This window comes from Thamnophis elegans, chromosome 17 (assembly GCF_009769535.1).
Source record: "Thamnophis elegans isolate rThaEle1 chromosome 17, rThaEle1.pri, whole genome shotgun sequence".
In the NCBI taxonomy this organism is placed as follows: Eukaryota; Metazoa; Chordata; class Lepidosauria; order Squamata; family Colubridae; genus Thamnophis; species Thamnophis elegans.
Window position 1 is genome coordinate 5183390 of NC_045557.1, and position 27937 is coordinate 5211326.

A 27937-nucleotide genomic window follows, 5' to 3' on the forward strand; every position below is an offset into this window, starting at 1 on the left:
AAAAGGAGGCCAGGGAAAAAAAATGGAAGAAGAAGAGAAAGGGAAGGAAAGGAGGAAGGATGATTATCTCCCGTGTATAAATTCTCCATGATCTGATTTCTAGTTATTGCAAATCATGCGAAACTAATTTTTGAAACCTTGTACCTGCCGGGGGTCCCTGCTGTGCCCCCAGCCCACCAATGCTCAGGACCATTCGCGAGGGGGGGGGCTACAGATTGAACCACAAGGCACTTCCCCCCCCCTGTGTATCTTTAAGCCGAAGGGCCAAATCCTTTCCAATCCCAGCCAACAAGCGCAGCCTTCAGCAACAGGGAGGGGGCGGGGAAAGAGGGGGGGGCGCAGGTGTTCAGCTGGGGGGGTTTGTCCTGGCGTGATTCTCACGGCACCTGTTGCACTCGCATGATGTTGGTGAAACCAGCCCCGGGTCTCCATCCGGTAACAATGATGACCACGTCCTCCGAGCGTAGGAAACCTCGCACACGGCCTGGGAAAGGGAGAATGGAGAAAGGTGACTCAGAGAAGGAAGGGGAAGGGGGAAAGAAAGGGGAAGGGAAGGAGGATGAAGAAAGGAAGGAAGGAAAGAAGGGATGGATGAATAAGGGAAAGAGAAAAAGATAGATATAGATAGATAGATAGATAGATAGATGGATGGATGGATGGATGGATGGATGGATGGATGGATGGATGGATGGATGGATGGATGGACGGACGGACGAGTGGACGGACGGACAGATGGATGGATGGATGGAGAGACAGACGGACAGACACAGACAGACAGATACATATTGAAGGATGGAAGGAAAATATGATGGAGATGGAGATAGATGATAGATAGATAGATAACTATAGATGATAGATAGATAGATAGATAGATAGATAGATAGATAGATAGATAGATAGATAGATGATAGATAGATAGATAGATAGATAGATAGATAGATAGATAGATAGATAGATAGATAGATAGATGGAAATAGATAGGTAGATAGAAATAGATAGATAGATAGATAGATAGATAGATAGATAGACAGACAGACAGACAGACAGACAGACAGACAGACAGACAGACAGACAGAAATAGATAGATAGATAGATAGATAGATAGATAGATAGATAGATAGATAGATAGATAGATAGATGATACACACACACAATAGACAGACGGACAGACAGACAGATAAGGGAGAGAGAGAGAGAGAGAGAGAGAGAGAGAGAGAGAGAGGGAGAGAGAGAATATCCATATAATGGAAAAGTATGTCAATTCAACAGGTGGTGTGTTCTGGCAAGGCAGTTCAGCCCAGAAGGGGCTCTACCAGTGGGATAGCAGCCAGAATCAACCAAGCCCCCCCCCCTACACCCGAGAGTTCCCGAGGCAGAAACCCCTCCTCCAACTCACCCATCTCGATCCCAAACTGCACCCGGCGATCGACGTCTTCCGCCCACGCGTCTTGTATATCGCCGTGCCACAGCACCGGGAAAATGCCACGGCTGAGGTGCGCTTGGCGGGCCACCTGTTCATCGTTGGTGACGGCTATAATGAGAGCCCGGGGTCGGTAGCGGGAGAGGATCTGCGCAGACCTGAATCAGGATGGGACGGGGCGGGGAGGGAGATCCAGATGTGAAAATGAAACAGAATCATCCAATATGGGTGAGATTAGAACCCGGGACTTTGGCTCTTAGTGTGTGTGGAGGGGCGGGGGGGGGGGAGGTTATGGGCTCAGAGTAAATTCGGCAGGTCGGCAAGGAACAGGAGGAAGGAAGGACCCCGTTGCGGGCTCACCCCTCGTCTCACCTGCCGGTCGCGGTGAGGACCACGATGGCCGCCGCGCAACATTTGAACGAGGCCTCCACGGCGCCGATGGCGGTCACCTCGGTGGGGTCCTGGCTCAGGGGTGTCAGGCGCCGTAACTCCTGGAAGAGCTGGTGGTGGTACATGGCAGCTTCGGCCTCTCGGGCAATCTACGCGGTAAGGAGGAGGAAAATGTACGGAGCTCACTTCCGCGGGGTTGGCAACTTTCCGTCGCGAGCATTGACGGCTCCCAAGATTCCCGGCTTCCTAGACTCGTCTGTTTTCCTCTTCCACCTTCCTCCCTTCTTCCTCTTCCGCCGTGCTCAGACCAACCTTTGGCAAAAAGGGAAGCCCCCCCCCCCGCTCTTACCGCATGTTGCATGCGCACGGCCTCCACCACGTAGGCCCCCTTGGCCGTCTCCCCGGACAGCATGATACAGTCGGCCCCGTCCAGAACGGCGTTGGCCACATCGCTGCTTTCAGCCCTCGTGGGCCGAGGTTTCTTCACCATGCTCTCCAGCATCTGGCAAAAGAAAAGGGGATTCTGGGAGTTGAAGTCCAACCCTCTTAAAGCATGCTGGATGGGGGATTCTGGGAGTTGAAGTCCACTCATCTTAAAGCAGGCTGGCTGGGGGATTCTGGGAGTTGAAGTCCACCCGTCTTAAAGCATGCTGGCTGGGGGATTCTGGGACTTGAATTCCATCCATCTCAAAGCAGGCTGGCTGGGGCATTCTGGGAATTGGAGCCCACCCCTCTTAAAGCATGTTGGCTGGGGCATTCTGGGAGTTGAAGTCCACCCCTCTTAAAGCACACTGGCTGGGGGATTCTGGGAATTGAAGCCCCCCCCCATCTTAAAGCATGCTGGCTGGGGCATTCTGGGAATTGAAGTCCACTCATCTTAAAGCATGCTGGCTGGGGGATTCTGGGAGTTGAAGCCCACCCCTCTTAAAGCATGCTGGCTGGGGCATTCTGGGAGTTGAAGTCTACTCATCTTAAAGCATGCTGGCTGGGGCATTCTGGGAATTGAAGCCCCCCATCTTAAAGCATGCTGGCTGGGGAATTCTGGGAGTTGAAGTCCATCCCTCTTAAAGCACGTTGGCTGGAGCATTCTGGGAATTGAAGCCCACCCCTCTTAAAGCACACTGGCTGGGGCATTCTGGGAATTGAAGCCCACCCCTCTTAAAGCATGCTGGCTGGGGCATTCTGGGAATTGAAGCCCACCCCTCTTAAAGCACGCTGGCTGGGGCATTCTGGGAATTGAAGCCCACCCCTCTTAAAGCACACTGGCTGGGGCATTCTGGGAATTGAAGCCCACCCCTCTTAAAGCACACTGGCTGGGGCATTCTGGGAATTGAAGCCCCCCCCATCTTAAAGCACACTGGCTGGGGGATTCTGGGAGTTGAAGTCCATGCATCTCAATCAACCGTTCACCCTTGTTTGAAGGGCCCGTGGGAGGCCATTCTATTCACCTCCCATTATTCTGACTCGCTTTTGCGTCCCTTCGGTGAAACAGGGCTACCTGTCGATTGGGGGCACCTTCCCCGCCAGGTGTGGCATTTTCTACAGCTCACCTGCGTGGCGCAGATCACAGGTTTGCCTGCCCGGTTACAACGGCCGATCATCATCTTTTGAGCCAGGAAAACCTTCTCGGCGGGAATTTCGATCCCCAGATCCCCGCGAGCCACCATGATGCCGTCGCTGGCTTCCAGGATCTCATCAAACCTGGAGACAAAGATTCTCCATCTACGACTGTTCATTTAGTGACCAAAGTTATAACTGCACTGGGGGGAGGAGTGACTCCTGAGGTGGCCCTCGCACTTACGACCGCCGCCGTATTCCCCACGGGGGAATTTGCAGTCCAAATTTGGGTGCTGGGCAACCTGCATTTACGACGGGTGCAGGGTTAAGAGCGAGCAAAATTAAATTGGGGGAAATTGGATTCACTTAACGCCATGATTCACTTAGTAACTGCAGTTAAGCTGCTTAACGGCCAGGCCAAAACAAGTCATATAATCGGGGATCATTCTTTTAACAACCGCTTAGCCACAGAAATCCAGCTCTTAAATGTGGGCCACAAGTCAAGGACTCTAATCTTCGATCTGATTTGGGTTGTCTTCCCTGCAAGGAGAAATCTAGCTCTTCTAGAAATAAACCAGACTTTAAGGCTTTTAACTAGTCCTGTCTAGTTTGACCTTTTAAATGCTGGCTGGGTCAACATACAAACCGCCTTCGGCTTAGGACCACAACTGAGCCCCAAATTTCCGTCACTAAGCGGGGCGCCAGTGAAATGAATTTTACCCCACATCCCCGCCCACGGTTGCTCCTGAGTGAATCGCTGCCGTCGTTTAATTAGGAACACGGGCGTTAAGTGAGCCCAGCTTCCCCCTTGACGTCGCTGGACGGGCGGTCGCAAAAGGGGGACCGTCGTAAATAGGAGCGCGGGGCCCAAGCATCTGAATTTTGATTACATGTGTGTGGTGGGGGCGGTAAGCGTGGAAAAACGACAGCAAGTCGCTTTTTTAAGCCCCGTTGTGACTTCGAATGGTCATTAAGTGAACCGTCGTAAGCCGAGGACGTCCGGGGGGGCGTCCGGGGGGGGAAAAAAGAAGCTTTTGAGGGTTACCTTTTGACGCCCTCGTGGCTTTCGACCTTGCTGATGATTTTGATGTGACGGCCGCGTTCCCCCAGCGCCTGTCGGATGGCAATCACATCCTCGGCCTTCCGGATGAAGGAGGCGAAGATCATATCCACCCCCTGTTGAACCCCGAACTCCAGGTCTTGCCTGTCGCGCTGGGACAACGCCGGCAAGTCCACTTTAGCCCCCGGCAGGTTAACTCCCTTCCGGCTACAGAGAGTCCCGCCATTCTCCACCTCGACCACACAACTGCCGGGACCTAGTGGTTAGCGCAGAAACAAGGGGTTGGTGAGGAGAGGGAACGGAAGAGAGAATCCCCGATGTCAATGGGTTGGGGAATCGTGGGAATTAAAGTCCATCTATCTTAATTCAAGCTGGCTGGGGGATTCTGGGAGCTGAAGCCCACCCATCTTAAAGCATGCAGACTGGGAGATTCTGGGAGTTGAAGTCCCCCCATCTTAAAGCATGCAGACTGGGGAATTCTGGGAGTTGAAGTCCTCCCCTCTTAAAGCATCCTGGCTGGGGGATTCTGGGAGTTGAAGCCCACCTATCTTAAAGCATGCAGACTGGGGGATTCTGGGAGCTGAAGCCCACCCATCTTAAAGCATGCAGACTGGGAGATTCTGGGAGTTGAAGTCCCCCCATCTTAAAGCATGCAGACTGGGGAATTCTGGGAGTTGAAGTCCTCCCCTCTTAAAGCATCCTGGCTGGGGGATTCTGGGAGTTGAAGTCCTCCCCTCTTAAACATGCAAACTGGGGGATTCTGGGAGTTGAAGTCCTCCCCTCTTAAAGCATGCAGACTGGGGGATTCTGGGAGTTGAAGTACTCCCCTCTTAAAGCATGCAGACTGGGGGATTCTGGGAGTGAAAGCCCACCCATCTTAAAGCATGGTGGCTGGGGGATTCTGGGAGTGAAAGCCCACCCATCTTAAAGCATGCATACTGGGGGATTCTGGGAGTTGAAGTCCACCCATCTTAAAGCATGCTGGCTGGGGGATTCTGGGAGTTGAAGTCCTCCCCTCTTAAAGCATGCTGGCTGGGGGATTCTGGGAGCTGAAGCCCACCTATCTTAAAGCATCCTGGCTGGGGGATTCTAGGAGCTGAAGCCCACCCATCTTAAAGCATGCCATCTGGGGGATTCTGGGAGCTGAAGCCCACCCATCTTAAAGCATGCCATCTGGGGGAATCTGGGAGTTGAAGCCCACCCATCTTAAAGCATGCGGACTGGGGGATTCTGGGAGTTGAAGTCCCCCCATCTTAAAGCATGCGGACTGGGGGATTCTGGGAGTTGAAGTCCCCCCATCTTAAAGCATGCGGACTGGGGGATTCTGGGAGTTGAAGTCCCCCCATCTTAAAGCATGCAGACTGGAGCATTCTGGGAGCTGAAGCCCACCCATCTTAAAGTTGCCAAGATTGAGAAGCCCTGATATAAATAAAGAGATCCATGCTACCCATTGGAAAACACTCACGGCGTTCTTTGACCAACAAGGAGATCTGCCCATCGTCAATAAAGATCCTCCCGCCAACGCTCACGACTTTGGGCAAGTTGGCGTAATCCACCCAAATCGTCTGCGAATCGCATTGTTCCCGGAAGGCCGGATCGGTGGTCACAATCAGGCGGGATCCTTTCGCCAGTTCAACTTCTTTGTTCTCGCCCTGTGGAAAAAAGATCGCGAAACGGAAACGCAAGGAAGTGTTCACTCCACGAAGAATTGGCGTCGTTGAACGAAACCAATCGGGACCGGGGCGGGGGTGGGGTGGGAGAAGGAAGTTTTGGATTGATCCCTCAGTCTTACCCCTTTGATCAACCCTGTCCGGATTTCAGGGCCTTTGGTGTCCAGAGCGATGGCCACGGGCCGGTAGAAGAGAGGATTCGTGGCAAAGCTTTTCGTGGCTTCCCGGATATTTTCAATGGATTTGGCGTGGTACTAAAATGAAATGAATTGGAATTGAATTCAAGGTCTTCCTTTCTTCTCCTTCCTTCCCAATTTCTTCCTTCCTCTCGTTCTTCCTCCCCCTTTTCGTTGTTCCTTCCTCTCTCCATCCCTTCTAATCCTTCCCTTTACTTCCTCCCCCAATTTGTTCCTTTCTTCTTTCCTTCCTTCTCTCCGGTCCTCTCTCCTCCTGCCATTCTAATCTTTCTTTTTTCCTTCCTTTCTCTCCTCCGATTTGTCTCTTCCTTCTGCTGTCCTTCCTTCCCCTTTTCATTGTTCCTTCCTTTTTCTTTCCCTTCTAATCTTTCCCTTTTTTCTTTCCTTCCTTCCTTCCATCCTTCCTTCCCTCATTCCTACCTTCCCTTTTAATTCCTCCCTTTCCTTCCGTCTTTTCCTTTCCTTCTTCCTTTCCCTTCCTTTCTCTTTTTCTCTTTCTCTTCCTTTCTTTTTTATCTCCATTCCTCCCTCACCTTCCTTCCTTCTGCATACCTTTGTATATCTATCTATTCCTCCCTCCCTCCTTCTCTCCTTGATACCTCGTGCGATCCGTGCGAGAAATTCAACCGTGCGATATTCATGCCGGCTTTGATCATTTCACGTAACATCTCCACCTTCTGTGATGCTGGGCCTACAAAGGAGGGTGGAGAGATAAAACTGCTTTCTGGAAGCCTCCTTGGGGGGGGTAGGGGGCTGCAAGACAGGACCCCCAAAAGTACAGGGTCCCCTGCCATCTTCCAGAACAGGAATCCCCAAACGTTCGGCCCTTGGAGACCACTAAATTCATAATTTTACATCTTGAGGACCACTAATAGGATCTGCCTAAGGACCAGCTGGATGGGCGTGGCTAGGTGGTCATGTGACTGGGTGGGCGTGGCCAACTCAATGTCACTCACGTCGAGGGACGCCTCGCCAGCCTCTACTCGCCCCTCCCCTCCCAGCCCCTCCTCGCCTGCCTGCCCGGGCTCCTTAGGGCCCCAACAGGAAGCTGTTGCTGGAGCTAAGCAGCCCCCAGGAGAAAGAGTTCAAATTGGATCTGACCGAGAAGGAGGCTCAGCAGAAGCACCTCCCTGAGGACTAGGAGCATGGGCTTTCCAAGCAGAGGGAAGACCTGTGGGAGTGCAAGGCCAGGTGCCGGCGCCTGGAGGCTCAGCGGGCTGAGATGGTCCGCCAGTTCCAGGCCGTTATGCCGTCCCACTGGAACGAGGCCCTCTGGCTCTTCCCCACCAGTGGCTCTTCCCTCCAGCCTTCGCCCAAAGCCCCCCTCCAGGGGGCTGAAGCAGATCCCAAGTGGGAATCTCTGCCCCCTTCCGACCCCCACAAAAAGACCCCGAAGGGGGAGACTCTCTGCAGCAACACAAGCGTTCATTGCACGTCTCCCTCCCAGGGGTCGTAGTTTGAGGACCCCTGATTGAGTGCAATATAAAAAATGCAAAAAAATATATATTCTGTAGACCACCAAAATTTTCTCACAGACCCCCAGTTGGTGATCGCTGTTCCAGAACAAGCCTCCCCTTCCCCAATTCCTCAGCCCTTTTCATCTTCCAAGGTGGCGCAGTGGTTAAATGCAGCACTGCAGGCTACTTCAGCTGACTGTTAGTTCTGCAGTTCGGCAGTTCAAATCTCACCGGCTCAGGGTTGACTCAGCCTTCCATCCTTCCGAGGTGGGTAAAATGAGGACCCGGATTGTTGTTGGGGGCAATATGCTGACTCTGTAAACCGCTTAGAGAGGGCTGAAAGCCCTATGAAGCGGTATATAAGTCTAACTGCTATTGCTATTGCTATTCCCCCAAATTATCCTTCTTGCAAAACTACACAGGGACTATGAGGGAGGGGTGGATTAGCCCTGTCCTTCCCCGTCCCTTTCCCATAATCCATCCTGCCCCCCACCCAAAAGCGACGCCTCACCAATCGTGCAGATTATACTGGTGCTCCGGGCGGTGATGGGCTCGGAGTCAATATCCAACAGGCACATATGTTCCAAAAATGTGTCGGCCATGGAAGCGGGAAGCTGCTGCCGTTGGTAAAAAGCCGTGCCCAGCTCCTGGGAAAGGGCAGCCATGTCTGGAGGGTGGATCCGGGCACCTGCTGGGGAGAGAGAGAGAAAAGATGAAGCTGGGCTCGCTTACTGAGCAACGCATTAATTAGATACAGATTGACAGAGTTGGAAGGGGCCTTGTAGGTCATCTAGTCCAACCCCCCACCCATGCAGGAGACCCTAACCATTTGTGACCAATGGCAGTCCAGTCTCTTCTTGGAAGCCTCCAGGGATGAAGCTCCCGCAACTTCCGAAGGCAACTTCCGTTCCATGGGTGGATTGTTCTCCCTGTCAGGAAATTCCTCCTTATTTCCAGGTTGAATCTCTCCTTGGCCAGTTTCCATCCATTCTTCCTTCTCTGGCCTTTGGGTGCTTTGGAGAATAGCTTAACCCCCTTCTTCCTCTCTGGGGCAGCCCCTCAAATATTGGAAGGCTGCTATCCTGTCTCCCCTGGTCCTTCTCTTCCCTAGACTAGCCAGGCCCAGTTCCTGCAACCGTTCGTCGTAGGTTTTAGCCTCCAGGCCTTTGATCGTCTTAGATAGATTCAGATTAACAGAGTTGGAAGGGACCTTGTAGGTCATCTAGTCCAACCCCCCACCCATGCAGGAGACCCTATGCATTTCTGACCATTGGCAGTCCAGTTTCATCTTGAAAGCTTCCAGGGATGAAACTCCCACAACTTCCGAAGGCAACTTCTGTTCCATGAGTTGATGGATCTCACTGTCAGAAAATTCCTCCTTATTTCCAGGTTGAAACTCTCCTTGGTCAGTTTCCATCCATTCTTCCTTCTCTGGCCTTCAGGTGCTTTGGAGAATAGCTTGACCCCCTTCTTCTTCTCTGGGGTAGCCCTCAAATAATTAACGGCAGGGTCTTCAACTCTGCATTTGAGGTCCATTCTTTGTGTTCCTCCCTTGCAGGAAATTAAGAAACCCACTGACGCTTTTCCCCAGCTTGGGACCCACCGTCCATCTTCCTCCTCCTTCTAAAGGACCTTGCCCGTTTACACCTCGGAGTGAAGGCTGACTTTCCTAGTTAAACAATGACTAGCTAAGTCCCAAGTCCACAGCGTGCCTCCATCAGAGATGCTGTTGAGCTCCCAAGTCGGTCTCTCTCAAAGCGCCTTTATTATTCTATTGTCCAAACTTAAGGTAAAGGTTCCCCTCCCGCATCTGGGCTAGCCATTCCCGACTCTAGGGGGCGGTGCTGATCTCCGTTTCAAAGCCGAAGAGCCAGCGCTGTCCGAAGACATCTCCGTGGTCATGTGGCCGGCATGACTCAACTCCCGAAGCCGCATCGAATGCTATTCCCTTCCCACCAAAGTTGGTTCCTATTTTTCTACTCGCATTTTTTTAACGTGCTTTCGAACTGCTAGGTTGGCAGAAGCTGGGACAAGTCACAGGAGCTCCCTCCGTTAGGCAGCAGGGGATTCGAACCGCTGAACTGCCAGCCTTTCTGATCGACAAGCTCAGCGTCTTTGCCGCTGAGCCACCACATCCAATTGTATTTTTATCCTAATTATTTTTATCCTAACAGGTGGATTTCTGCTTTTCTCGTGAAGATGCAGGCAGCAAGGCCCTACCAGGAATTCCCCCTTCCCCTTTTATCTTCATTGGAGCCTTGCAAGGTAGGCAACCCAGAGAGAGAGAGGGTAGGAGGAGAGAGAGAGAGATAGATACTGGAAACACGCAACATTCCTTGTGCATTTATTTGGTTTCCACAGAAGAGGAAGAATAGACAAATCTGGAGAAGGGAAAAGAATAGAGTACAAAGGGAAGGAGAATAATGGGGAGAAAGGGGAAGGAAGAGAGAGAGAAGAGAGGGAAGGGGGAAGGAAAAGATAAGGGAGGGAGGGAGGAGGAAAAGATAGACAAGGAAGGAAGGAGAGAGAAAGGAAAGGAGGAGGGATGGAAGAAAGGGAAGGATGGAAAGAAAAAGGAAAGGAAGAGGGATGGAGGGACGGAAAGGAAAGGAAAAAAGAAAAGAAAAAAAAGAAAAGAACAGAAAAGCAAAAGAAAGGAAAGAATAGAAAAGGAAAGGGAAGAATTAAAAGGAAAAGAAAGGAAGGGAAAGAATAGAAAAGGAAAGGGGAAGTATAAGAAGGGAAGGAAGAGGGATGGAGGGAAGGGAAGAAAAGAAAAGGGAAGGGTGGAAAGGGAAGGGAAGAGGAGGAGAGGAGGGGAGAGGAGAGGAAAAAGAAAGGAAAGGAAAGAATAGAAAAGCAAAAGAAAGAATAGAAAAGGAAAGAATAGAAAAGGAAAGAATAGAAAAGCAAAAGAAAGAATAGAAAAAGAAAGAATAGAAAAGGAAAGGAAAGAATTAAAAGGAAAAGAAATGAAAGAATAGAAAAGGAAAGGAACACATAGAAAAGGAAAGGAAAGAATAGGAAAGGAAAGGGGAAGGATAAGAAGGGAAGGAAGCGGGATGGAGGGAAGGGAAGAAAAGAAAAGGGAAGGATGGAAAGGGAAGGGAAGAGGAGGAGAGGAGGGGAGAGGAGATAAAAAGAAAGGAAAGGAAAGAATAGAAAAGCAAAAGAAAGAATAGAAAAGGAAAGAATTAAAAGGAAAAGAAATGAAAGAATAGAAAAGGAAAGGAACACATAGAAAAGGAACGAATAGAATAGAAAAGGAAAGGGGAAGGATAAGAAGGGAAGGAAGCGGGATGGAGGGAAGAAAAGAAAAGGGAAGGGTGGAAAGGGAAGAAAAGAGGAGGGGAGGAGGGAAGAGGAGAGGAACAAGAGAGGAAAGAAGCTATTAAGAACTTTGAAACAAATCTGGGTGAATTTCAAAAGCATCTTCTTTTTTTTTGGGTACAGAGTATCAAACCCCTGCAGTGTTACATACACACTTCCTACCCTTGGCTTATTTATTTGTCTTACACAACTCCCTTCCGCTCGTGGCATTAAACAATCGTTTTAGGGACCGTTCAGAAGTTTTACAACAGCCCCGGGGAAAAAAATGCGACATTATGACTTAGTCCCCCCGTGGGCTCCCTTTCCAGTTGCTTCCCTGCAATCTTTGGGCCCAGTTTTGCAACCTCCTGGGATCCATCTGATCTAGGGAGATCTTAGCAGGTTTTCTCTCTGTGATTTGAGAGAGAGAGAGAGGGAGAGAGAGAGACAGAGAGACAGAGAGAGAGAGAGAAGTAGAAAAGCAGGCAAGGCCCTCAAGCCTTCTTCCTCCCCTCTCTCCTTGCTGCAAACGTCGCCCAACGGAATGCTTGCTGCAAAGGGCACAAATAATTAAAACCCGCTTTGAATGCCAGGACAGCCAACATCTTCCCTGTTTTGCAAACGGGACCTTTGCTCCCAGCCCTCCCCCTGTTTTTCCCTGCCTCTGGGAGGGAGGGACAGGGGCTCGTCCCAAGCCCTGGCTGAGAAAATATAAGAAATCAAAGGTCATACAAGCCTGTTTGAGGTCTCTATTTTCCCTTTTTTTCCCCCACTGCTTTCTCCCACTGCTAGGGATGCCGGAAAGGATAGCTGGGCTAAGAGCCGCTGGGCCCAGCCCCTTTCGTGGGGAGATTTCCTCCCCAAACCGCAACCACACCCAGTTAAGAAATGCGGGACAGGGGTAGCTGAGGCCAAGTCTCTCTTTTTTTTTTCCCCAAACCAGTTTTCACGAATATTATTGGCGGGATTAAGCTCTGGGCAACTTCTCCTGAAAGTGTGTCAGGCTTTTCTTGCCTTGTGGTGTGTGTGTGTGTGTGTGTGTGTGTGTGTGTGTGTGTGTGGAGAGAGAGGGGTGGTGGTGGCCTAGAAAGGGAGACAGAGAATGAGAGACAGAAAAAGAATGAGAAAAAGAGAAACAGAAAGAAAAAGACAGACAGAAAAAGAGTACAAAAAAAAGAGAACGAGAAAGAAGGAAAAAGAGACAGAGGAAGAAAGAAATAGGGAGAAACAAAGAACAAGAGAGAAAAAGCCTCCAACAACTTGACGTTTTTAAGAAGATGTTGGATAACCATTTGTCTGAAGTGGTGTAGGGTTTCCTGCCTAAGCAGGGGGTTGGACTAGAAGACCTCCAAGGTCCCTTCCAAATCCTTCCTTCCTTCCTTCCTTCCTTCCTTTCCTTCCAGAAAAGGAGGTTTTTAAGAAGATGTTGGATAACCATTTGTCTGAAGTGGTGTAGGGTTTTCTGCCTAGGCATGGGGTTGGACTAGAACAGTGGTCCCCAACCCCCGGTCCGCGGACCGGTGCCGGGCCGCGGAGTACCTGGCACCGGGCCGCGCAGCGGCCGGGGGCCATGATCCCTGCAGCTGGGCGCCGTGGCTCTCCTGCTGCGCCAGCCGCTCCTCTTCCAGCCGCTCGCCCAGCGCGCAAAGCTCCCGGCAGCGGCGCCACAGCTCCTCGAGGCGCCGGCGGCTCTCCTGGTTCTGCGCGCGCAGCTTGCGCAGGTCCTCTTGGCCCAGGCGGCCCCCTTCCAGCTCCTGCATCGCCCGCAACTCGGCCTCGTATCGCTCCAGGCTCTGCGCGCAGCTCCAGCTCACCACCAGCGCGTAGTCGGAGGCCAGCTGCCGCTTTTCGGAGCGCCCGGCCCGGAGGACGCGCGGGGCAGACAGCAGCGCGGCTGGCCGCTGCTTGCGCGCTTCCTGCAGCCCTTCGTGCTCGGCCAGGAGCTGCTCCAGCAGCGCCTCCAGAGCGGCGCAGTCGGCCCACAGCCCCTCCAGCTGCTGCCGCCACCGGGCCAGCTCAGGCTCCAGGCGGCGGAGACGCAGCTCTCCAAGTTGCGCGCTCAGCCTCTCCAAGCTCTCCAACTCGTGGCGCAGCGCGTCCCGCTCCAGCTCGCCTTGAGGTGATCTCAAAAAATAAGCTAGGTTGGATATGACTGGGATAAGATTTCCAGATGTTGACTTGGCTCAAGTCACCGGTTCCTTTTTCTTGCTGAATGAAAACTCCTGCATCATAGTTGTATGTAGGATGTATTTAGAAAAATTCAAGATGGGAACCATCTTGGTTTTTATGTGATGCAAATAAAAGAATAAATTGGCTTTTAATTTCATAGTCATGGCTATTACCTTGACATTTTCGATGTCACTCTGACACCCTTGTCCCAGATAATTTGGTGAATGGACAGAGAGGCTACCAGCTAGTAGTAGGCTGGCTTGAATGCACTTACTAAGAAAGGATTCACAGTGAATTCAATGAATAACATTTTTGGGTGATCATCAATCTGATGGGAGCTATATATCTGTTGCAGCATTTACCTGCAAATTTAAAGGAAGTCCAGAAAGCGATTGCAATCTATTTGGCATATATTTACAAATACATATTGAAAATAATGCAACATTTAACATTTTCTGATCATGGTGCTGTCATTGGTGTACTATTCTGGTAATTAAAAATGGTGTCTGTAGAAGAATAAAAATGTGGTTGTGTGTTAACAAAAGAATAGAAACTATAAGCATATAATCTTCCATTCAAATAGTTAGAAATTAACTAGAAATAGTTAGTCCAGTTTACAAGCAACAGCCTGACGGTAGATCAGTTTACTGAAATATGGATTACTTAAAGGGGTACTCCGGGCTGGGAGTTTTTTTACACCCCCACCCCCACCCCTGCGCGCGCTCAGCGGGCCACGGTAAAATTATCACAGGCTGACTGGTCCGCGGCGATAAAAAGGTTGGGGACCACTGGACTAGAAGACCTCCAAGGTCCCTTCCAAATCCTTTTTTTCCTTCCTTCCTTCCTTCCTTCCTTCCTTCCTTCCAGAAAAGGAGGTTTTTAAGAAGATGTTGGATAACCATTTGTCTGAAGTGGTGTAGGGTTTTCTGCCTAGGCAGGGGGTTGGACTAGAAGACCTCCAAGGTCCCTTCCAAATCCTTCCTTCCTTCCTTCCTTCTTTCCAGAAAAGGAGGTTTTTAAGAAGATGTTGGATAATCATTTGTCTGAAGTGGTGTAGGGTTTCCTGCCTAAGCAGGGGGTTGGACTAGAAGACCTCCAAGGTCCCTTCCAAATCCTTCCTTCCTTTCCTTCCTTCCTCCCTCCCTCCCTCCCTCCCTCCCTCCCTCCCTCCCTTCCTTTCCTTCCAGAAAAGAAGGTTTTTAAGAAGATGTTGGATAACCATTTGTCTGAAGTAGTGTAGGGTTTCCTGCCTAGGCAGGGGGTTGGACTAGAAGACCTCCAAGGTCCCTTCCAAATCTGTTTTTCTATTCTAAAGCAAAAGGGACAGGAAGAAAGAGCAGGAGAGACAGAAGGAGAAGGGGGGACAGAGAAGGAGAGTGATAGCCCTGATTTCTTGCCCTGTGGCACAAATTCAGCCTTTCCCAGGTTGGTATATCTGGAACTCTCACAATGGGTTGATCAACTGAGGTCATGGTGGTTTATTTCACAAGACCCTGTTTCAAAAGAGAAAAGGCTTAATGCCCCAGGCCCAGGAGAATCAAGCTGTCCTTTCCTGGGGCCTGGAAATATATTTATGATATTGGTTTTGTGAGAGATTGCCCCACTTATTCACCAGAATCAAGGGAAATTAATTCCACAGGCGTTAATTCTTTGCCAATTAAGCTGATCAAAAAAGTTGATCAAAAAAGAGAGCAAGACAGAGAGATAAATTGAAAAGGAGGAAGAAGGAAGAGAAGCAGAAAGGAAGAAGAAGGAAGCAAAGCGAAAGAAGGAAGGGATAAGGAAAATATGAAGGAAAGAAGGAAGGGGGAAAAGGAAAGAAAGGGGAAAAGAAAGAAAAAGAAAGAAGAAAGGAAAGGAAAGAAGGAAGGGGAGAAGGAAAGAAAAAGAAGGAAAGAAAGAAAAAGAAAGAAAATAGAAAGAAGGAAAAAAGGAAAGAGAAAGAAGGAAAGAAAGAAAAAGAAGGAAAGAAAAAGGAAAGGGAAGAGGTAAGGAAAGAAAGAAAAAAGAAATAAGGAAAAAGGAAAAGAAGAAAAAGTTAAGAAAAAGAGAAAAAGAAAAGACAGAAAAAGAAAGAAAGAAAGAAAGAAAAGAGAAAAAGAAAAAAAGAAAAAAGGAAAGGAAAGAAGGAAAGAAAGAAAAAAGGAAAAAAGGAAAAAGGAAAAGGAAAGAAAAAGAGAAAAAGAAAAAGACAAACAGAAAAGAAAGAAAGAAAGAAAGAAAGAAAGAGATAGATAGATAGATAGGTAGATAGATAGATAGCACCCTAATTCTTTCCCCACTTTATATGGTTAATCAATTCAGAAATAGAACGAGGAAGGCTCCCCATCTTCCAACTTCTCCCTTTTCCCCCTTCCAGCCAATCCCCAACTCCCTCGGGCTCCCAGCTCCTCCTCCCCCTGCCTCCGATTGGCTCGTAACTCCATGACCCGTCTTCATCCGATGGAGAAAGCCAATCCGGAGGCTGACCTTGCTATAGTCTATACTTACCATTTTTTTTCCTTTCCCGCGAGGCTTTCTGGGCGTCGTAGTCCGCGCCTGCGTTCTTTCCGCGGCCTTCTGCCTGCGCCAGGACTACAAAACCCAGAGGGCATTTCGGTGCCATCGGAATATAATACCATAGTGGGCAAACCGGGCGCAATCTGTCTTTAGTGCTGAGATAAGCTTAGAAGGTTAGCAAAGGTAAGTGTTGATTTAAAAATTATCTGTATTATTCTGCATTTTGATGGCTGCGGCTCTGGGTTAAAGAACCCCCGTTCCTTTTTTTTTCTCTCTGCAAAAGCCAGCCATTTGCCGGAATAATAACCCTTTGCAAACCAAATTTTTAGGCTAAGGCGCTAGTCCTCATGATCTTTGCAACTTTAGGGGCGGGTTGCAAACGTTGCGTTTTCATTTCTGCCTTAGGTTTTTGGAGAGAGCGCTGCGAAGCTGCGATCGATCGGGAGAGGCGCCTCCCCCTACCTGGCAGGGTTGTTTTTTTGCATTTGAGGAAGGCTGGTAGTTTTCCCATTTTTTTCCCTGCAAGAAAAGGTGAGTTTACCTCTCCACATTTCTTTATCATTTGCGATAGCAAGACGAGAAAAATGCCAGATTTATGATTGGCGCTAAAAATTCAGCAGGATATATGTAACGCAAGCAATCGATAAAATTTAGGTGCGGAATTAAAATATTTAATATTAGAATATTTAATATTAGAATATTTAATATTAGAATATTTAATATTAGAATATTTAATATTTAATATTAGAATATTTAATATTTAATATTAGAATATTTAATATTAGAATATTTAATGTTAGAATATTTAATGTTAGAATATTTAATGTTAGAATATTTAATATTTAATATTAGAATATTTAATGTTAGAATATTTAATGTTAGAATATTTAATGTTAGAATATTTAATATTTAATATTAGAATATTTAATATTAGAATATTTAATATTTAATATTAGAATATTTAATATTTAATATTAGAATATTTAATGTTAGAATATTTAATGTTAGAATATTTAATATTTAATATTAGAATATGTAATGTTAAAAAATTTAATATTAGAATATTTAATATTAGAATATTTAATATTTAATATTAGAATATTTAATATTTAATATTAGAATATTTAATGTTAGAATATTTAATATTTAATATTAGAATATTTAATATTTAATATTAGAATATGTAACATTTAAAATTAGAATACTTGATATTTTTATTTATTTATTTGTTTGTTTATTTGTTTATTTATTTATTAGACTTATATACCGCTTCATAGGGCTTTCAGCCCTCTCTAAGCGGTTTACAAATTTTTTAGCAAATTGAGTCAGCAACTTGCCCCCAACAATCCAGGTCCTCATTTCACCCACCTCGGAAGGATGGAAGGCTGAGCCAACCTTGAGCCGGTGAGATTTGAACCGCTGAACTGCAGATAACAGTCAGCTGAAGTGGCCTGCAGTACTGCACCCTAACCACTGCGCCACCTCGGCTCTTTAATTTAATTTAAAATTAGAATATGTAGCATTTAAAATTAAAAGATTTAATATTTAAAATTAAAATACTTAATATTTAAAACATTTAAAATACTTAATATTTAAAACATTTAAAATACTTAATATTTAAAACATTTAAAATACTTAATATTGAAAACATTTAAAATACTTAATATTGAAAACATTTAAAACATTTAATATTTAAAACATTTAAAAAATATTTAATAAAGAGTAAGGCCTTTGGTAGGAGTACCCATCGTTCACGGGAGCAAGGAAACAAAAAGCGTTGGGAATTTAGCGTACCATCAAAATGGACCTCAAAGGTCATCTAGACCAACCCCCTCCTCCCTGGGGCAAGGTCCCGCTTGAGTAAATGCTCAAGCTAGTTTTGAAGTCCTCCCAGGGAATGTTAAAAGTTAGAAATTCTGAGGGTGCCCCGTCCTGCGAAATAATCCTTTTATGCCAATTTCGGAAAGTTTAGCAATAGGGGATAATAAGAGGGCCAAAATAGCAAAACAAAACTCTTTAAAAAAAAAAGTTAAAGAATCTTTAGGCTTTTTTTTTCCTGTTTGGAATTTACTATCCCTTTATCTTAATTAGAAAAACCAAACAAAGTGGAAACGGGGATGATTGTGTAGGTTAGCTTAGAGCTTTTTAAATATATATATCTGTGGGAGCACCTTCCCTCTGGAATGAGCTGCCCCCGGAGCTTCGTATAATCCCCGACTTCCGATCTTTCCGACGCGCCCTAAAACGTTTGGCTTTTCCAGCAAGCCAGCCTGGCCTGAACAAAACAAAATAAATGATTGATCATTGCTAATCTTAATTGAATTTTCTTTAAAATGTCATTGTTAAATTCTAATTGGTTTTTGTTTGGGATATTCTATTTAATTCTTTTAAACTTTTGCAATATGTGTTTTTTTTTTAATGTTTCTACGCAGCCCCCCGAGTCCTTGGGAGAAGGGCGGCATATAAATCTAATAAACCAACCAAACCAATATGCAAAATTTATATATATATATCGCCCGATTTGCTGTTTGGCGTGACTAGAGGGCTTAAAATATAATAAAAATAAAATACTTCTAGCACTGATGATGTTACCTAGTTGGGTCGTGAAATGCCTGCAAGAAAATAACCAAGCTCAGAGAGCACTAAGAACCTCACAGTCCTCGTCCTTCTTCTTCCTCCTCTATCTTCTCCTCCTCCTCTTCCTTCACCTCTCCCCCTCCTCCCCCTGTCCACAAACCCCCCCCCCCTCTCTTCTAGCACTGATGATGTTACCTAGTTGGGTCATGAAACGCCTGCAAGAAACCTTCAGAGAGCATCAATAGCAATAGCAGTTAGACTTATATACCGCTTCATAGGGCTTTCAGCCCTCTCTAAGCGGTTTACAGAGTCAGCATATCGCCCTCCCAGTCTGGGTCCTCATTTTACCCACCTCGGAAGGATGGAAGGCTGAGTCAACCTTGAGCCGGTGAGATTTGAACCGCCGAACTGCAGCTAGCAGTCAGCTGAAGTGGCTGCAGTACTGCACTCTACCCACTGCTCCACCTCGGCTCTTCAAGGACCCCACATTCCTCCTTCTCCCCCCCCCCACCATAAACCCCTCTCCCCTTCTAGCACTGATGATGTTCCCTAGCGGGGTCATGAACATCTGCACGAAAATAAAACGAGCTTAGACAACAATTCGTTTACACTTAAATCGAACAGATAAGATTTATCTACTCAAGAAAAACTGGATTAAACCCACGGGGCCCGATAAGATGGACGATAAGATGGAAACAAGTTGTTTTAACACCGCCCTTCCCCTCCCGCAGGTCTATTGGCTTGGAAAACCATGAGCGAAAGTGGAAAGCATCACTCTGCCGTTACGGACAAGGAAGAATTTGTCAATTTTTTCTCCCAAATCGTCCGGGACTTGTTGGAAAACGAACTTCACGTCCCTGAATTGAGTGATGCTGTCAACAGGCTGAAAAGGGTGAGACTCGAGCCGGTGCAAAAATCCTGATTTGCAATAAAACTGACAAAGAATTTGGTGCGCCGACGGGAAATTAAAATATAAGCAAGAGTTTGAAGACCATCCTGTTGGCCTCAATTGCAAGTACAATTTGCTAAACGAAAACTCCGCTCTGGCAACAAGAAAGGCAGCTGGCCACTCCGCCAGTTCCATTCAGTTGCCCAGACACCACCCTGCAAGGGATTATGGGGGCCGTTAAATGACCATGGTTTTTAGCCGTAAGTTGAGGACTAGCTGTAATGCCTGGTGGGGTTGAGCTGGAGACCAAGAGGAGATCAAACAAACAGTGGGATTCAGCAGAAATCGGATCTCTTCTTAGACATGATCGCCACAATTCTCTGATTTTTGGGGGTTTTGTTCCCCACAGGTGATCGAATATAACGCCGTCGGTGGGAAATATAACCGCGGGTTGACGGTGGTGGCCGCTGTTCGGGAACTAGCCAAACCGGACCAGCCCGACCCGAAGACTTTCCGCATCGCCCTGGTTGTGGGCTGGTGCGTTGAACTGGTAAAAAATTCCTTTGTGATTTTTATCGGCCGCCAAGGGATGGATTTTAAACGATCGGCTGAGGTGGGGTTTTTCTTGGGGGGGGGGGGGGAGCGGAATCGCTCTTCCTTAGCGTGTACCTCAGCCTTCTCGTGTTACTAGTCCTCAACGTTGTGATTTCCCAACAAAAGGTCCCTATTGGCAAAGCCGAAAGAATGTGTGTCTCCTTTAGCAACCTCTGGTTTTTAATTGCAGCTCCAGGCCTTTTTCCTTATCACGGATGATATCATGGATTCTTCTCTGACCCGCCGAGGCCGGCCGTGCTGGTATAGACAGGTAGTTTGAGCGGATCCGAAAATACAGGTTGCAAAGACGAGGAAATCCTGGGGTGGTTTGGTTTTTTTAAAAAAATGTTCTTCCATTTGGCCTTGGGACAATACTGATTTTTTTTTTTTTAAAAAAATTGACCCTTGAAAGGAGTTTGCACAACACAAATTGCTTCTCTCAAATTGAGCTAGTTTAATTTTAGTTTTAGTTTAGTTTAATTTAGTGGCCTTGGGACAATTCCGATTTTTTAAAAAAACTTAAATTGACCCTTGAAAGGAGTTTGCACAACACAAATTGCTTCTCTCAAACTGGGCTGGTTTAATTTTAGTTTAGTTTATTTAGTTTATTTTACTTTATTGTCATTGCACATCGTACAACAAAATTAAAGGCCATCTTCCGTGCACATTATAACTATAAAAATAAAAAACACACACCTCCTTCGCATGCTGTACAACTGAATTGAAAAACCCCTGATATTGCATTAATATTGCACTATACCGTAGAATTCAATAGAGTTATTGCCCTGGGATAGAAGCTGTTTTTCCAGATCTACTTGTCCTTGTTTTTATTGCCCCTGTACTGTCTGCCGGATGGCAATGGTTCAAAAGAAAAAAAGGATGCCCAGGATGAGATGGATCTTTAAGAATGTTTTGAACTTTCTTAAGGCAGCGGGAATAGAGAATAGAATAGAATAAAATAAGAGTAGAATAGAATATAGAATAGAATACGAGTAGAAGAGAATATAGAAGAGAATATAGAATATAGAATAGAATAGAATATAAAATAGAATAAAAAATAGAATAAAAGAATAGAATAGAATTATGAAAGAAGAGGAGATGGAAGAGAATAGGAATAGAATATAGAAGAGAATATAGAATAGAAGAGAATATAGAATAGAACAGAAGAATAGAATAGAAAAATAGAATAAAAGAATAGAATTATGAAAGAAGAAATGGAAGAGAATAGGAATAGAATATAGAAGAGAATATAGAATAGAATAGAATATAGAGTGGAAGAATAGAAAAATAGAATAAAAGAATAGAATAGAATTACGAAAGGAGAAGAGATGGAAGAGAATAGGAGTAGAATATAGAAGGGAATATAGAATATAGAATAGAAGAATAGAATAGAAAAATAGAATAAAAGAATAGAATTATGAAAGAAGAAATGGAAGAGAATAGGAGTAGAATATAGAAGAGAATATAGAATAGAAGAAAATATAGAATAGAACAGAAGAATAGAATAGAAAAATAGAATAAAAGAATAGAATTATGAAAGAAGAGAAGAGATGGAAGAGAATAGGAATAGAATATAGAAAGAATATAGAATAGAAAAATAGAATAAAAGAATAGAATAGAATTATGAAAGAAGAGAAGAGATGGAAGAGAATAGGAATAGAATATAGAAGAGAATATAGAATATAGAATATAGAATAGAACAGAAGAATAGAATAGAAAAATAGAATAAAAGAATAGAATAGAATTATGAAAGAAGAGAAGAGATGGAAGAGAATAGGAATAGAATATAGAAGAGAATAGAGAATATAGAATATAGAATAGAACAGAAGAATAGAATAGAAAAATAGAATAAAAGAATAGAATTATGAAAGAAGAAATGGAAGAGAATAGGAATAGAATATAGAAGAGAATATAGAATAGAAGAATAGAATAAAAGAATAGAATTATGAAAGGAGAAGAGATGGAAGGGAATAGGAATAGAATACAGTATAGAATATAGAAGAATATAGAATATAGAAGAGAAAAGAAGAATAGAATAGAAAAATAGAATAAAAGAATAGAAGAGAATTATGAAAGAAGAGAAGAGATGGAAGAGAATAGGAATAGAATTCAGAGGAGAAGAGAGGATCTCAAGGTAAGAGAAGAGGAGAGAAGAAGATAGGATAGAGAGAAGAGAAGAGAGGGGAGGATGAGATAAACTTTATTGTCCCTTTCTGTAAACACACCAGCATGCCTTTTTTTAAAAACTGAATTTAAAAAAAGAAAAAGGCATGCCCACTGCCCGCTCGCAAAAGAAAATATAATCGTGGTCTTAAGTCGAGAACTCAATGTTTAGAGTCTGTGGTTTGTTTGTTTGTTTTAAATTTGCAAGGAAATCCAAACTAGGATTTAGGGGCTGACTTGATTTCCCTTGTAATTCCTTTTTTTTTGGCGTCCTCTCTCGCAGGAAGGGATCGGCTTGGATGCCGTCAACGACGGGTTGCTGATAGAATCCAGCGTTTACCAGCTGCTGAAGCGGTACTGCCGAGACCAGCCGTACTACCTGAATTTAATGGAGCTTTTCCTCCAGGTGGGCACGACAATAAAGTAGGCCTCTTCCTCGTTGAGGGCCAGCCTCCCCCTGCCTTTAAATAAATAAATAGGTGACTAAGGAAGCCAGAAAGGGATGGAAAGAGGGTCGTTTCTGGCCTTTTTTCTTCCTTTCTTTTCGTCTTTTCTTTTCATCTGATTTTTCCTCTCTCCTGTGTTTTCACAGTCGTCCTACCAAACCGAGCTGGGCCAAACCTTGGACCTTTTCCAGATCGACCTAGATTCGTTCACCGAAAAACGGTGAGGAGACGTTTTCAGCCGCACACCGGTGGTTTTTGGATTGACAGCTGTCCGTTTGGGGAGCGTCCCAAACTTATGGCGGCAGTGGAAAAAAAATGACTTGTGACTTAGTTCTCCTTCCTTCCTTCCTCCCTCTCTTCCTTCCTTGGGGTTGGACTAGAAGACCTCCAAGGTTCCTTCCAGCTCTGTTATTCTGTTATTTTTCCTTTCTTAGTTCCTTTCTCCTCCCCTCCTTCCCTCCCTCCCTCCTTCCTTCCTTCCCTCCTTCCTCCCTTCCTTGCTTCCTTGGGGTTGGACTAGAAGACCTCCAAGGTTCCTTCCAGCTCCGTTATTCTGTTATTTTGCCTTCTTTTCTTCCTTAGTTCCTTTCTTCCCTCCCTCTCTCCCTCCTTCCCTCCTTCCTTGCTTCCTTCCCTCCTTGCTTCCTTCCTTCCCTCCTTCCTTCCTTCCCTCCTTCCTTCCTTCCTTCCTTCCTTCCTTCCTTCCTTGGGGTTGGACTAGAAGACCTCCAAGGTTCCTTCCAGCTCTGTTATTGTTATTTTTCCTTTCTTAGTTCCATCCTTCCTTCCTTCCCTTCTTCCTTCCTTCCCTCCTTTCTTCCTTCCTTGCTTTCTTGGGGTTGGACTAGAAGACCTCCAAGGTTCTTTCCAGCTCTGTTATTCTGTTATTTTGCCTTCCTTCCTTCCTTAGTTTTCTTCCTTCCTTCCTTCCTTCCTTCCCTCCTTCCTTGCTTCCTTGGGGTTGGACTAGAAGACCTTTCAGCTCTGATATTCTGTTATTTTGCTTTCCTTCCTTCCTTAGTTTCTTCCTTCCTTCCTTCCTTCCTTCCTTCCCTCCTTCCTTGCTTCCTTGGGGTTGGACTAGAAGACCTTTCAGCTCTGTTATTCTGTTATTTTGCCTTCCTTCCTTCCTTAGTTTCTTCCTTCCTTCCTTCCTTCCCTCCTTCCTTCCTTCCTTGCTTCCTTGGGGTTGGACTAGAAGACCTTTCAGCTCTGATATTCTGTTATTTTGCTTTCCTTCCCTCCTTCCTTCCTTCCTTCCTTCCTTCCTTCCTTCCTTCCTTCCTTCCTTCCTTCCTGTTGGACTACAAGATCCCTAGGTCCCTTCCAGCTGTGATATTCTGTTATTCTGCTTCCCTCCCTTCCTTGGGGTTGGACTAGAAGACCTCCAAGGTCCCTTCCAAACTCTTGTTATCCTGTTAAAACGGTTGCAAGGAACTCTTCCCTTCTCCTAAACGCTGAAGCTCTCTGCTTCCTTCGGCAGGTACAAAGCCATCGTGAAGCACAAGACGGCCTATTACTCCTTTTATTTACCGGTGGCAGCTGCCATGTACATGGTGAGTTCAAACTTTGCTGGCAGAAAACATTAAAAAGTTGGCATCGCTTTTTTCCAACGCTTTTGTCTCAAAAGCGACAACTTGCTTTAAAAACCGCAGTGCTGGCTTAAAACGGAGCCCGTCATGGGACGGATTCCCTTTAGAACCGTTAAGTAGAGGGACAGGCGGATATACATACTAGAAGTTGTATCTTACTCCTTGCTCGTTGCAAAGTTTATCCGTGTAGTTTCTGTTTCATTTCCCCCCCCCCCTTTCTCCTCCTCTTCCTCACTTAGGCTGGCATTGATAGCGAAGAAGAGCACGCACACGCCAAGGCCATCCTTCTGGAGATGGGGGAATTTTTCCAAATCCAGGTATTGTTTTTGCAAGTTTTGGGTCGAGAGATGGATGGAAAAAGATACATTTGATAATAATAATTTTTTTAAAAAAAATTAAGATGGCTTGGGATTTGAACACGGGACATCCAGACTCGGAGGAACGAAACGGGCGATTTTCCTTCATTACTTTTTTTTTTTGGTCATCTCTGCAAAAAAATGGCCTCTATCAGGACTAGAAACCTTCTGGGGGTTCTAAAATAAATCCACTGTTCTCCGAAGCCCTCTATTGCTAACAAGCCGATATCATCTTCAATCCATACCTCGGAGATTCGAAGTTGATCTGGCTTCGTGTTGTGGCCCGCCAGTGGATCTGGCCGCAGATTCGGACAGTGAGGAGGGTTGGGGAGGAACCTGGGCCAGTCCTGGAATCTGGGGGAGGCTCTGAGGAGGGCTCTGTGTCGGAGGCAGAGAGGGGGCCAGGGCCATCTGACAGTTATCAGCTGCCTTCGGAGTCAGACATCAATGAGGCAGAAGAACAGCTGGAGCCTGTTCCCAGTGTGCGCATGCGGAGAGTTGCCGCATGAAGGGAAGAGCTAAAGAACAAGGGCCGACTTGGGAGGAATGCCGCAGGTGTGCGGTGAATGGCCCCTCCCAGAGGCAATAAAAGAGGAGCGAAAGGGGAGTGGAGTTTGCAGGAGACCATTAGTTTGCTTCATTATTTCGTGACTCTCCGAGACTCCTGGCCAAGTTCTGCAGATCTCGGCCTGGCAGCTCTCCAAGCCAGATAAGGTCTGTGACCGTAAATCCTCCCTCGAAAGACTTTGCTGGATATGAATGAACAGAATTCACAGAAAATTAATAAAAGAGGTTTTTGTCGGGACAAGGAGTTTGCTTCGGGCTTTTGGGAAACCTCGCTCAGAACACTTCTGTGTTTAAAAAAATGTATGTAAAATTCTCTTTTAACTGGCCAGCCTTTCAAGTCTGCCCGGATTCCTGGAATTAATGCAATTTTGGCCTAATTAGGTAGTGGTGTTAGTGGGGGCGGAATCAAGAAAAGCAGGAAGTTTTGCAAGGACGCGGATAAACCAATTTGGGTTCATTCTCAGCAGCCACACGGGGGTTGGACTAGATGACCTACAGGGTCCCTTCGAACCATTATTGTTCTGTTCTGAAACCTATCACGGCTACGTGCTCGGAGAGCGAAAGGAACGAGGCAAATCTTCAAAAACGGTGCCACATGAAGTACATTTTTTTTTATTAAAAAAAAATTGTATTTTCAAAACAAACATACAAATCCTTCTTCTTTACATACTGTAGAGAGTTGGTTTCAAAAGGCTTTTGTGCATCTCTTCCACCGTCATCAAATATAATTCATATCAATTCTGATATCTTAACTCAGATATTAATTATATTACCATCATCCTACCTCCACTTTTATTTGACTACGATTATTTAAACGTCCTTCATCATAAAATATGCCAAGATTTAATACATAACCACATGCTGGCATTTTATTTGCTTATTTATAAAAAAACCCATTAACATTGAATCCTCGTATCCTGTTTTAGCTAAACAGCCATAATATTTAATATCGAAATTTTCGAATCCTCCAGGTATAGGATATAGGATATAGTTAAATAAATAAAATAATAAGATAGATGATAGATAGATAGATAGATAGATAGATAGATAGATAGATAGATAGATAGATAGATAGATAGATAGATAGATAGATAGATAGATAGATAGATAGATAGATGATAGATAGATAGATGATAGATAGATAGATAGATAGATAGATAGATAGATAGATAGATAGATAGATAGATAGATAGATATAGAAATGATTAGATGTATATAGAGGATTAGAGATAGATGATAGATAGATAGATAAATGATTATATAGAGATAGATAGATGATAGATAGATAGATAGATAGATAGATAGATAGGAAGGAAGGAAGGAAAGGAGGAAGGAAGGAAGGAAGGAAGGAAGGAAGGATAATGATAATAAATTATAGACATGAACTACATTTTAAGTCTCCCTCCTGGATGATGAAAAGGAATTCCAGAGATTTTGATAAAATGACATTTCTTCCCGCAGGACGATTTCCTCGACAATTTTGGCGACCCCCAAGTAACGGGGAAAATAGGGACGGATATTCAGGATAACAAATGCAGCTGGTTGGTGGTGCAGAGTCTCAAACAAGCATCTCGGGAGCAGAGAAAGATTTTGGAGGTAAACCTGGTTAGTTGAACCACCAGACAAGTTTTCCAACAGCCACTGAAGGCATCCGAGATACAGGACTTCATACTCCTCATTCTCTGGAGATTCGCACATTCCCCCTTCTAGTTAACTCCTTGGCGTACGACCACAATCCAGCCCCAAATTCCCTTCGCTAAGCGAGGACCTTGCTTACGTGAGCTTTGCCCCGTTTTACAACCCTTCCTGCTGTGGTCGTTAAGTGAATTGCGACACTTGTTAAGTTAGGAACCGGGTCGAAGGGAGTTTCGTCCCATTGTGCGACCTTCCTTGCCTCGGTTGTTAAGTGAATCACTGCAGTTGTCAAGTTAGGAACAGGGTTGAAGTGAGTTTCGGCCCATTGTATGACCTTGTCTCGGTCGTTAAGTGAATCACCGCATTTAAATTACAAACACAGTTGTTATGTGAATCTGGCTTCCCCAATGACTCCTGGCTCGTCAGGAGGTCGCAAAAGGGGAACACATGACCACCACCCCCGGAACCTTGCAACTGTCATAAGTATGAGTCAAATTGCCAAGCATCCGAATTTAGATCACGCAGAATTTAGATAGTGCAACGGTCATTAAGTGTGGAAAACGGTCCTAAATAGGGTTTTTTTCAGTGCCGTTGTAACTTCGAACGGTCGCTAACGAAGTGTTGTAAACCGAGGACTATTTCCATAGCACGTTGTTTAAAAAAACCGAACTATTTCTTAAGAGCTGGAATTGTGCAAATTCAAAAAAAAGGGGGATAGTTTCTTAAGTTGGGTCCTGCCAAGGGAGAGAGAGAGGGAAGTTGGAAAAATTAACGCTTAAAACCGTCCACTTTTTATTTTATTTTATTTTTTGGGAATCCGTAGGAGAACTACGGTAAAAAAGATCCGGAGAAGATTAACCGCGTGAAGGCTCTTTACGAAGAACAGGATTTAAAAGCCGTTTATCAAAGCTACGAAGAAAACAGCTACCAAAAGATCGTGGCTTTGATCGATCAACACGCCGTCCGTTTGCCGGCCCGGATTTTCCTGGATTTGGCCGACAAAATCTACAAAAGGCAGAAATAAATTTCTGCCCAAGGAATCCGGATTTTATTTCTAGCTGGGACTTGAGATAAAAGCGGAATTTCTTTAAAACGGTTTGCGGGCTAATTCAGAAAGAGGAAAAAGGGAGGAATACTTTCCTTGCGTTACCCCCCTCCATGGGATTTTTGTTTTATTTTCTTTCGATAGGGGGCCTTATTTAAGGAAGGCGGATAAATTCCACTTTTTTTTCCTCGGCAGAGGATAAATCCAGGGATTTATCTTAGGGATACAGGCTGCTTTTGTGTGTGTGAGAGAGAGGGGGGGGGGGAGAGGAGGGGGGAGGGAGGGAGAGGAGAGAGGGAGAAGGAGAGGGAGGGAGGAGAGAGAGAGAGATAAAGAAAGAAAGAA

The 27937-nt window shown here is 45.5% G+C and overlaps 2 protein-coding genes across 8 annotated transcripts; one reads left to right on the plus strand and one right to left on the minus strand.

Annotated features, from left to right (window-relative positions):
* Nucleotides 1-104: 104 nt before the first annotated feature.
* Nucleotides 105-12109, minus strand: PKLR (pyruvate kinase L/R). 5 transcript variants are annotated; one of them, XM_032233929.1, is made up of 11 exons: nucleotides 11793-12109; nucleotides 8263-8439; nucleotides 6894-6985; nucleotides 6220-6351; nucleotides 5893-6079; nucleotides 4413-4683; nucleotides 3361-3511; nucleotides 2160-2312; nucleotides 1793-1959; nucleotides 1397-1578; nucleotides 105-484 (listed from the first exon to the last, which is right to left on the minus strand). In XM_032233929.1, exons 2-11 carry the CDS (start codon nucleotides 8414-8416, stop codon nucleotides 378-380), a joined length of 1596 nt encoding a protein of 531 aa, XP_032089820.1. In that variant the 5' UTR covers nucleotides 8417-8439; nucleotides 11793-12109; the 3' UTR covers nucleotides 105-377. The 5 variants fall into 5 exon arrangements, with proteins under 5 accessions (XP_032089820.1, XP_032089818.1, XP_032089816.1 ...); XM_032233927.1 differs by having other exon boundaries at nucleotides 8263-8442; XM_032233925.1 differs by lacking the exon at nucleotides 11793-12109 and adding an exon at nucleotides 9355-9445 and having other exon boundaries at nucleotides 8263-8442.
* FDPS (farnesyl diphosphate synthase) lies at nucleotides 9455-27847 on the plus strand. 3 transcript variants are annotated; one of them, XM_032233931.1, is made up of 12 exons: nucleotides 9455-9540; nucleotides 9926-10016; nucleotides 16134-16259; nucleotides 19037-19197; nucleotides 19604-19744; nucleotides 19979-20059; nucleotides 22235-22357; nucleotides 22544-22617; nucleotides 23881-23953; nucleotides 24229-24306; nucleotides 26374-26508; nucleotides 27371-27847. In XM_032233931.1, exons 1-12 carry the CDS (start codon nucleotides 9475-9477, stop codon nucleotides 27569-27571), a joined length of 1350 nt encoding a protein of 449 aa, XP_032089822.1. In that variant the 5' UTR covers nucleotides 9455-9474; the 3' UTR covers nucleotides 27572-27847. The 3 variants fall into 3 exon arrangements, with proteins under 3 accessions (XP_032089822.1, XP_032089824.1, XP_032089823.1); XM_032233933.1 differs by lacking the exon at nucleotides 9455-9540 and adding an exon at nucleotides 9678-9711; XM_032233932.1 differs by lacking the exons at nucleotides 9455-9540; nucleotides 9926-10016 and adding an exon at nucleotides 15434-15911.
* The last annotated feature ends 90 nt before the right edge of the window (nucleotides 27848-27937 follow it).